Here is an 11013-nt window from a genome sequence, read left to right as displayed (position 1 = left end):
ACTTGTAGATAGTGTAAAATAATTTAATTGTTATTAAAATAGTGTATTTAGAGGGTTTTGGTGTTAAATAGGGTCTGGGTTTTCTCTTCATACTTCTCTACATGATCATATTTATTTTTAAGGCCTGATTGTAACTGAACATGCTGCCAAAGGATTTATCTAACTTCAGATTTCTACGTTAGGTTTCTACCTACTGTTTTATATCAGGAATCACCGGTAGATAACTTCTGCTTTTTCATAGAAACTCTTACTGGTTAACATAGGGGTTTGTGCAACTTTCTAAGGAGAATTTTATCATAATATGTTTGTTTCATGGGTGTTGAAAATACCAATGCTAGATACATTTTCTTCTCGTGTGAGTTGGCAACCTGTTATGTCTAAGTTATAGTCAGCTGAACAGTTGGATTTGTCTGGAAGATCACCGTGGAGAGACGTGCTTTGAGAAACCGTGGTCTTTCATTCAGCCCTGATGTGTTTAATTTGGCACAGAAATGGCAGTGTTAAAAAGTCAGATTGTTTCTGTAGCAAGTAAACCTTAAAAATAATGTTCTGTGTTTGTTTTGCGTTCCGTTTCGTTCGTAGGTGTTCATGGACTTGTGGAACAGTGTGACTCTTTTGAGGGCTGTCCCTTGGAAAGGAGAGCCCAGTGGGACGCGGCTGCAATCTCTTACAGGAATTATTTTCTGATAGGAAGATTTTTCTTTCCTTAGTTTTATCTATGCATCTTTGAAGAAATAATAGGCACTGCTCTTGCTTACGTTGAACACCGTGATGTGGCCGTTGAATGGATGAATAACTTTTTAGAATTTGTGGCTCTTACCAGTTAAATTTTACGTGAAGCTGACTCAAACTGTTTTGAATGGGTGAAAATGAAAAGTGAAGGAAAGGAAATAGAGCTGGGGCAGGTTCTGAGCACGTCTGAGCTTTCCCAGCTCTGCTGCCTTCACAGGCACCGTCGCATCTTCTGGTCGGCCAGCGAGTGACCTGGCCACCGACAGATGGCACGCCTGGACTCGGAATTGAGACCAAGGTCCTGCTTCTGTTTGACACGTCTGAGTTTGAGGTGGATGTGTGCCAGTCAATCGATGTACCGCAGTTCTTACAGAAAATTATCTTAAAGAGTTTGCAGCGTTGAGAAGAGGGGATCTGTTCTATCACAATATCCTTTTGGCCTCCTGTCTGCAATACGTGTGCGTTGCCTCGTGTGAATAAAACAAAGTTTGTGTAACAAACACGCCTGAAGAGTCTTCTGTTTACGGCGTGGTTACGTCCTTGCCAGGAGGATAAGGCAAAAGCTACATGGGCCGGTGTTTGAGGCGTGTAGTGTGACCGTCGGGGCTGGGTCCCCTCCGCTCCCCTGGGGGCACCTGCCCTGGGCGAGCGCCCGCAGGCTCAGCCATCAGCCTGGCCACCTCCAGACGAGCTTTCCTAATTGGAAACCAGCGCTCTTATCCCCTGAGGCATCCGTAAGATGGGCTGAGGTGAGCGGGAGAATGCTCCTGTGTGTTGAGTGGTAACTGGTGTGGAACTGGAGAGAGCAGGTTCTGTAAAATGATGAAACATTTCGCCACAATGACAAGGTGTTTATACAGAAAGCAAATACTCTGTTCTTTCAGTTTGATTGTGTTGCACGTCTTACTTAAGAGCCATGGTTGCTTATGGCTTGATAGAGGTTTTCCCAGAGACGCCAAACAAATTATCCAGGAAGATTTCTGGCTTGTCCAAAAGAAGAATAAATCCTTGTGCTTTAAAGATGCTTTCTGCTAATGCTGTGACTGGGCACCAAAAAAATGTGTGCAAGCAGCCCAGTGTACCTGAGAACAACTCAGGTGGCTAAATGACGACTGGTTTCACCATTTATCTCTGGATAATGACTGGTTTCACCATTTATCTCTGGATAACGACTGAGTCTTAACGGACAGTGTCTTAACTTGGGAAGTCAGCCACGTGCTCCGTCGCACCAAGATTAATGTTTAAAGAAAAGTACCCTTCCTAGTACCAATTTAATGATTAAAAATAATCTAATTTAGACTACAGCATTCGTGACCCACATTCGTCTTTGACAAAGAAACCAGGCTGCCTAATTTCATCCCAGGAATTAAAAAAATAAAAAAAGCAGAAAGCTGTGGTCTGTGGCGAGAAAGCAACGTTTGTGTGTTGGACCTTCACCAGAGGTGTTGGGGGCAGGGGGGTGTTCAGAGCTTTCTGGTGTAAAAGTGAGATCAGTTGTACACGTTTCTCTGCTTACTCATGGCAGTGGGAGGTGTAATGTGCCTGTGGTTAAAGCACAGGAGTGGGAAGCAGGAAATCCAGGTCCTGCTTCCCATTCTTCCCCAGATTTCCTCTTCAACTTCAATTAAATCACTTGATTAACCTGTTTTCCCTCTGTACCATGGAGGTCACAGCTCTCATCATGACCAGTGGTTGATGTAAATTAATACTGATCAATACTGGGAAGCGTTGGGCAGCGCTGTGGTTTATGGGGTTGTAAACGTGGTGTAGTGGAAGGTGTCCCTGCCCAGGGCAGGGGGGTTGGAATGGGATGGTCGTCGAGGTCCCTTCCAGCCCGAACCACTCTGTGATTCTGACTGGGGCTGAGTTTCAGCCGGGGAGGTTGCGCGGGGCTGGGCCCGGTCCCTGCCCGCAGCATCCCGCGTGGCACGCAGAGAGCCGGGGCGGGGGGCACCAGCGCAGAAACGGGTTGCGGTGGCCATGACCGGTGGCTCGTGCTTGTTTCTGCTCGTCACAAACCACATCCTGACAACCGGGCACCTGCTGACCCCCCCCCCGCCCCGCCCCGCCCCGACCACCGCCGCTGCCGCTTCTCCCGCGCAGGGGACGCGGGGTCCCGCTGCCGCACCGGGACGCTCCAGCCGGCTCCGCGGACGTTCCCCGCTCCGCTCCGCTCCGGGCTCCCCGGGGCCGCCCGCGGGGAGGGGGCCCGGCCCGGCCCCGCCCCGCCCCGGGGGCCGCCCGCCGCGCCCGCCCCCCGCCCGCCCTCGCCCTTCCCACCGCGCTCCGGCTCGGCGGAAGGCTGCGCCCGGCGAGCGGCTGCCGGCGGCGGGGCCGGGGCCGGGGGGGAGCCGCCATGGCCGCGGTGGGTGCAGCGCGGGGGCGGGCGGGGCGGGCGGGCGCGGGAGCGGCGACACGACCCGACCTTGATGTCTTGGCCTCCCCCGGGGCAGGTGACGAGGGGAACGGCGACGCGCCGCAGCCGCCTGAAGCGCTCCGACGGCAGCACCACCTCCACCAGCTTCATCCTGCGGCAGGTGAGGGGCGCCGGGGCCGGGGCGGGCGGCGGGGCCGGGGAGCTCCGCCGGCCTCTTCTCCGCGCATCGAAAGGCGGTTTTTTTGGTTTTTTTTTTGTGATTTTTAATAAATAAAGCACCGCGTTTCGTGGGTTTCGGTGCGGCGGGCGATGCTCCGGCTCCAGCTCCGGCGGCCGGACAAGTTGCGCGGCCGCTGCCCCGTCCCCTCTGTGCCCGGAGCCGGGGGGGTTCGGGCGCGGGGCAGAGCTGTGCTTCCAACTGCAAACCCGGAGAGCACGAGGGTTAGGAGAAGGGCCTGGAAAACCCGACCGAAGTCATAATTTGTTCCGATAAACGCGTGTATTGTGCTCGCCTTCGGTTCCCGAGCTGCGATTTACGTGTTGGGCTGATTTTCTAGTTATTCCGTAGAACAGCGAGGGGAAGAATTACACTTTTCTTGGAGAACGGAAGCTGAGGTTTCAGTGAGCTTCTGACTTGAGGATTTCTGGGGGGGACAAAAAAAAAAAAAAGATTGTGAAGGTGTCAAGAGCATCGGCATCCCACTTTAGGGCTTTGGGCTCATCGGTGCGAATTCCACAGCGGTCCTGCGGCCCCTGGCACTGCCGGCGTGGGGTCGGGGAGCCCCATGAAAGCTCTGCTGACAGCTCCCCTTTCCCTTTCCATCTCCAGTCTTACCCCCAGCCTGCCAGCCGGCCCTTGGTAAAATAACGACTGAATTCCCGAGTCTCACCAAAGCATCACTTTCTCTCCTCGAAGGTGCTTCTTAGAGTATATATTATTAATTTGCTTTAAAAGTGAAGGAAGTAGAACGTTTCTTGGAGCATGAAGCTGTATCCCCCCCCCCCCAGATGTCTCAGTGACTGTAGTAGAAATTTAAGGAAGCGCAGGGAAAGCGGATCTGGGTCCTTGACAAATTCGGGGACGCTCGTCATGCGCGGAAGCGTGTTTTGTGCAGGACGTGGAAGTTGGGAGGTCGTTCTGTCAGAGAAAGAGATTTAAATAACCCAGGGAACTTTTATTTTGCTTTGTGGTGTCTCTTGTCACCGCACCAGCCCGGAGCAGAACCGCAGCGGTGCCGGGCTGGCAGTCCCTGTTTCCAGCGCCGGCGGAATGAGATGCGAGAGTCGCAGGAAGAATTTGACATTTAGTGTGATCTCAGCTGTGTAAATTAGAGTTGAAACAAGGATAAATAGATATAAAGATAGATTTAGCCTGTGTCAGTCTGTCGTGGTGGTTGGGGAGACCTTGCAGGTGGCTGCGGGCCCTTCTCGGAGATGTCCTGGAGCATCTTTCAGCTTGTCTAAAGTGTCATTCCAAGTGGTGGGTTTCGTGCCGTGCACTTTTCCCTGTCTCGGGACGCGGTGTGCTCTGCGAGCGCCGCGTGCTTCAACGCCTGCTGTCTCTTTTGGGGAAGATGGGGAGACTCGCTTTTACTTCTGCCCCCCTCGAGGGACTGGTTGCGTTCGGTGGCACGTTTGGGGGGCGCTGCCAAATAATAATAGGAAAATCAGGTGGTGGGATGTTTTTGTTTCGGGCACGGTTGCAGACCCACGAGTCCCACTGTGCGGCAGCCAACGGGCCCAGCAGCGGATCTGCACTGGTGCCAGCACCGGGGCTCTTTCTGCACCAGCATCTGTCTGTGCCACCCTGGCAGAGGATGATGGACGATGCTGTGTCAGCTCAACCTGCCACATCGATATAATCGCAGCTCCGTGTAATATATAGTAAAATGAATTGATCCGTATCGGAACCCACTTGTCTCAAACGGGAAGGGTGCAGAAAAATTGCTGTCGCTTTCTAAGGTGACGTTTCAGACTGAGATTTAGAACAGCAAAAGGTCCTCTGAGATTTACCACCCTGAGACGCCGTAGCTCTCGTCAGGAGATCGGTGAGAAGGTTTCAGTTGAATTAAAATTTCAATTTCATTTGAACAAAACCAACTCTGGGATTGCCTCCCCCCGGCCCTTGCTGGGGAGAGCGTGGTGGGGCTGGGCTGGAGATGTGCCGGTGTGAGGGTCTCACTGCTCCTTCCCATGGACTTCGCGAGATGTTCCTCGCCACGGGGTGATTCAGCTCCTTGGGACAACGTTTCCTTTGCGCAGTGGTTTTTCTTCTGCTCCTTTGGTGCTAGAATGAGGCCGTTTTCTTGCTTAGTGGTTTTTCCTTGAGAATGGGGGGTTTTGGCTCCTGGACGTGGCTGCAGAGCAGTTCCAGCTGCCCAGTGTTGCTGTTCTCTCCTCCTGCTGGGAGCTTTTCCCTAATCACAGTCAGGCTTTTGAGGCGTAAGTAGGAAAAAAGTCCTAATAGCAGGGGATTAACTTCAAGTAACATTGTGGTGGTTGTGGGTATAATTTTTAAAAACTTGAAATTCTGTCAGTGAGATTTGCAACGACTGTGCCCAAAGGGTTTCCAGATGTTGTAGTTCTCGTGTGTTTTACGAATTGTGCATCGGCTTCTTGCTTGAGTCCAAAATACTGAAGGTAACTTTATCGTTGACTTCCTCTCGTGTCAGGAGGGGCACAGGCCCCCCAGATTTGAACTCTTGACTTTTCATTATGTTGGATTTAATTTTAGGTTTCAATCCATTGGTTGATCTAATTGAGTACAGGAATAACGGTTGGACGAGCTTTCGAATTTGCATTTTTGTCAACACCCCATGGTGATGATCAAGGATGGTCCATGGCGCTGAGTCCCGTGCGTGTGGCAGCAAGGGCAGAGCTACTGGTTCCAGCATCGCCAGCGCGGGAAGCTGGCAGTGCCCGCAACTGCCTCTTCCTTTGGGAAACCCTCTGAGAAACAACTTACTCCAGTGAGTAAGATCACTCGTGTCCCGGAGTGACCCGGGGTGCAGGATGTTCCCAGGTTGTTGGATGGGTACCTCTGTCTCCAGTGGCACGGCCAAGGCTGCGAGTACACCCGGGGCTGAAGCTGTTGAGTGCAGTGTTTGAGCAAGGAAGGGGTGTACAAAATTGTTCCTCTTACGTGGCAGGTGCTGCTCAATTATACTGAAGAACCCCCTTAAGGGACAGAAGTCAATTATAAGACAATTAGTAGGTCAGCTGAAAACATATGCTTATAATTTTGCAAAATGCTGTAATAATAGTTCATTGTTGTTTTATTTTTTTTTCTTTCTGGAAGATTTTACATTCCTACCACTTATTTTGACATGGGGTGACTTGTGAGTATACACAAATTTTTTTTGCTTTGACATCTGGTCGCATCAGTTTTATTGCCTGTGATTTTTAATGGAATTTATTTCGCCAAGAAAAGTGAAGTGACCTGTGAAGAACCACAACCGTCACCCAAAGGTCACGTTAGACCATCTCTTCTTCTCAAAAGAAAGCACCACTGTGGCCGCTCTTTACTGGGGGTGGTCCCAGGTGAGTTAGCAGGGCTGTGGCTGCAGCTATAGGTGTGTGTGCCAGGAGTCCTTAAAATCTTTTACGCATGTGTTAAAACATTTTTTCGTGGAGAAAACAGCACACAGTAAAGGGCTCCATCTGCCTAACAGGGCTGAGGATCTCCAGGGAAGGTCAGTGTCTGAGAGAGGGACTTTTGCACTCGGAGGTGGGCTGACCGAGGTGTGAGCAGGGGTCCCGTGGTGCTGGAGGTGGGGGTTCAGCCTCCCTTTCTCCTCCACCTTGCTCCTCAACTCGGCCAAGCATCTCCCCGCGACGGTGCCCGTCTGCTCGCTCCGACCTGGGCGTGCTTGAAATGTTTATGCTTTTCGTTGAACCAAACTGCACCTCGCAGTGCAGGTGCCACCGAGTGTCTCCTTGTTCCAGGAGCGCCCTTCCTCCTTTAAAGACGACTTTGTGCAATGAAGTTCCGTGAGTTGATGAAGTGGTGTCAAGTCGGAGTAGCTCTGCTTCTGAAGGCGTCACGACAACCACGTCGGGCTGATGGTTTGGTCCCTGCCGGGGCCGTTACTCGTCTGCCCGTGTCCAGTTGCCTCACTGGATGATGTGACCATGACTTACGTGCTCGAAGTGAAATACAGAGTTACCTGCTCTTCGATGTCAGCAGGGCCTTGTAATAAAATCTTGAAACGCTCATAGTAATCTGTGGAGATCCTTTCCAGCTCGTGCCAGAGACTTCAAGTGAAGCCACGGAGCGTACCTGCTCAGCCCAAACAAGTTTAACTTTATAAATTGATTTAACTTTATAAATTATATTTAGACATGAAGTCTATTTCTGGAAGTTTTTTGCTGCTTACTTTTAGAGATAGTTGAAGTTGATTTTCTTTTAAGACATATTTGCACCTAATGTTGCATCTCTGGCAAGGCTTGTGCTTCCCCCTTTTAAATATCATTTTTTTCCGATGTAATATTGAGAGAAAAAGGAAACCCAGCACTTTCTACTTTTAGACCAGCTCTCAAGCTGTAACAGCTTTTTAAAAAAGTTAATGACGTTCTGACCAGAAAAAAGAGAAATATTTCCAGAGTTTTGTTGCTTTGTTTTCAGATGAGTTTTTCTCACGCGTGTGGAGATGGGATTGTGGTGTCCTTCCTGCAGGACCCAGCAGTGGGCTCTAGCTGGACGTTGGCATCTACGCTCAGGTGTCTCCTTGCGTAGTCAAGAAAAAGCTGTTTTTGTAGATCAGATTTGGGAATCATAGAATCACAGAATGGTTTGGGTTGGAAGGGACCTCAAAGACCATCCAGTTCCAACCCCCCTGCCATGGGCAGGGACACCCTCCACTACACCAGGTTGCTCAAAGCCCCATCCAACCTGGCCTGGAACACTTCCAGGGAAGGGGTACCTACGACTTCTCTGGGCAAGCTTTAAGGCAGCTTTAAGGGTGTCTGAGTTTTGTTTGTTGTCGTTTATAAAGTCTGAAAACCATTCCCTTGGCACACGGGACATAGGGCTGCCCAGTTCCCACCTCAGGTGTGCCTTCGCAGATGCAGAGCAGACGAGGTCGCTCACCGGCTCTGGGAGACGTTGCCTTAATTACATACACGGACGTTTTCAAGAGCAACGCATGGCCTGAAGTACAGGATTGAGTTTTGTAGCTGATGTTTTTTGCTGACTGTCCTGTAAAGTAATGATCTGAATTAGGGGGAATCAACATTTGGTCTTTGCGATGTGTGGAGGCAGCTTCAGTGACCGTTTCTTGACGAACTTTCTCATGAGTGTTTGATTTATTCCTTCAATTCTGCTTTTTTTTTTGGTCTTAATCATCAATTCTGCCTTTTTTTTTTTTTTTTGGTCTGAATCATTATCCTCAGAATGGAACGAGACCTCAGCTGATGCTCTGGAGATTTTGGTCTTCAGCACTACAGGTTTTCTGGTGCGCAGAAGGCGGGCGATACTGTCCGTTCCAACCTAGGTATGCAACGATCCAGGCATTTCTCAAAACCAAACGCGGATTAGATTGATCAAACATGTGTCTGCAAAGGAGCAGATCGGAATTTCAGTAGTTTACCAGGATGAGCTCAATTCTGCGATGAGTCATTAATTTCTAAAATATAACTTAACTGTCATAGAATATGATTATTCCTTCGACACAGGACTGGATCGTTATTTTTCTCCATACAGCGTTTAGAAACCGTTAAAGCGTTTGACAGGTGAATAAAAGATTCAGCCCTTTCCCCAAAGAACATAAGCCACGTCTGCGTGGCAGGGTGGCATTGTTTTAACTCTCCTTTCTTCTTGAATCCATGTAGTTAACTGGTACAATTGTTGCGTTTTTCAAGTTAAACCCTGCTGAAGACCAATTTCCTTTGTAAATCTACGTATTTAGGTTAAATCAATAAGGTAAAGTAAGGCATGCTCGAACCGAAATAAATGTCCCCACAGCATCTTGCTCTAGTACCCCAACAGCCGTTTGACTTTGAGGCTGGTGTGCTGTTTTCTCTTGTGTACAGCACCACAGGGTAAGTTTACAAAAGGTCATATGATGCCTCATCCCTGGAAGTGTTCAAGGCCAGGTTGGATGGGGCTTTGGGCAACCTGGTGTAGTGGAGGGTGTCCCTGCCCATGGCAGGGAGGTTGGAACTAGGTAATCTTTGAGGTCCCTTCCAACCCAAACCATTCTATGATTCTATCTTTGGGAGAAATCGGTGTTTTCCACCGATGTCGTTGTGACCTGAAGAGATGATTTCTGAAGACAGCTGCTTCTGGAGGGCAAGAGACAAGGCCATCTCTTGTGCCTGCATAGGCTGCGTGCTGCGTATGGGCTATACTCAGGTCCCTGCAGGAGCCCGTGGACAGTTCCAAGCGGTGCAGCCTGGCACTGGGACAATCTGAGCCACCACAGCTGGATTTGCCTGCCATGGGTTAGAGAGCTTGCATGGAGTTGTCTCCTGCCAACTGCAGAGAGACCATCGGACCGATGGGCACAGCTGGGTTTGGAAGATGTGGTCAGTTGTGACCCTTGGTGAGGCTCGTAATGACAACTGTGATTAGAAGTATTGAAATGATGAAGGCTGTCGAAGAGAAGCATGCTTTGCTACTGCTGCATGTGTTTTGGTGATGGAGGGTGCTGTATCTGAGCAGCTTCTGACCATCAGGCTCAGCGGTGCTGATGACTTCTAGACGACATCTCTCCTCTCCATATCTTCCTATGGGATGCTGCCTGTGTGGATTAAGTCAGAGTCACGGGATGTGCGGCTGATAGCTGTTCCAGAGTTGTCTTCTGATACAGCTTGAGAGGCTGATGGACTTGGAGCGTGTCCCCTGTTCTTGGCTTCCCTGCTGGTAACAGCTGGCGACACGTAGCTGTCACACGTACGTGCGCACATCTGCCTTCCCGAAAGCTGCCTGGTCCTATCCGACGGTGTTGCTTTGATCCCAGGCGCCCCAAAATCCTGCCTTGGCTGGGTTTCTCCTTGCACGGCTGGGAGGAGGGGGGTGAGCAGGGCACAAGCTTCACAAGGTCGGAATAACAGTAGAAGGAAACTTAAATGGATTTTTTGATTATAAAACAAAGAGTAGGAAAGTTGGCTTCTCTCCTTAATTCTGCCATCACGTCATCTGACCACGAAGACGCCAGCAGGCTTCTGCCAGTTTCATTTCTTCATCTGGAAAGCGAGTGTAGCTGTGCATCTCTGTGTCACCGGGAAGCTTAATTGAATGTTTCTTAATGTGCTAATTGAATCTCAAATTATGTTCCCACTTAGTGTGCCGTTAGAAAAGGAAGAAGGTTTTTTTGTGTGTGTGTGTCTGTTTGCAAGCAAATAACGATCACGACTGCATTCTTTTGGAAAAAAGCAAACCTCCAGGTTTTTTTGTTGTTCGGAGCCGTCTCTCAACCTTCTGGGCAGGTTCACTGGGTGATGTTCAGAGTAAGGTGTTGTTCATGAGCGTGGCCGGCGCAGCACGTGGAAGTGGGACATGACTCCTCCGCTCAGCGCTCGGGTGCTCTACCAGTGGGTCCTGGTGCACCACGGCCGCTCCAAAGTTTGTCAGAACTCGGGGAGGTGACAGCCACCTCAATTAACGGGTCCCTTACGTGCGCTCGGTGGAGACGTTGGCGCCGAAGCGTAGAAGTCTGAGCCTTCGAAATCCTCACTTTAAAAATTTTATGTCCTGTTCTTCAGCAGATGTGCTGACCGGCTTATTGTCTCCATGGTAACAAGGTTTCGTTTTTAAAATAGCCTAAAGTCACAAAAGAGAAGTCAGATATTAATAGCATAAGCAGCGTAGGTACGGATGAAAAATAGGATTTGGCTATTCCTCATCCAAAAATTTCTCGTATTTGGGAGTTGTCTGTCTCTTTGTACATACCGTGGGTGTTTGT

At 49.9% G+C, this 11013-nt stretch overlaps 1 protein-coding gene across 1 annotated transcript in view; it reads left to right on the top strand.

Moving 5' to 3' along the window:
- Positions 1-3088: 3088 nt before the first annotated feature.
- CACNB4 (calcium voltage-gated channel auxiliary subunit beta 4) overlaps positions 3089-11013 on the top strand; it is a 107421-nt gene continuing 99496 nt past the window's right edge. Inside the window, exons 1-2 of the mRNA XM_086616072.1 lie at positions 3089-3097; positions 3186-3269. Of these exons, the coding sequence (XP_086472198.1) occupies positions 3089-3097; positions 3186-3269 (93 nt within the window). The remainder of the gene's footprint in view (positions 3098-3185; positions 3270-11013) is intronic.

Source organism: Tauraco erythrolophus, chromosome 8 (assembly GCF_009769465.1).
Source record: "Tauraco erythrolophus isolate bTauEry1 chromosome 8, bTauEry1.pri, whole genome shotgun sequence".
Taxonomy (NCBI): Eukaryota; Metazoa; Chordata; class Aves; order Musophagiformes; family Musophagidae; genus Tauraco; species Tauraco erythrolophus.
Note: the sequence above shows the minus strand (reverse complement) of the source record. Positions and strands in the feature narration are given on the sequence as shown.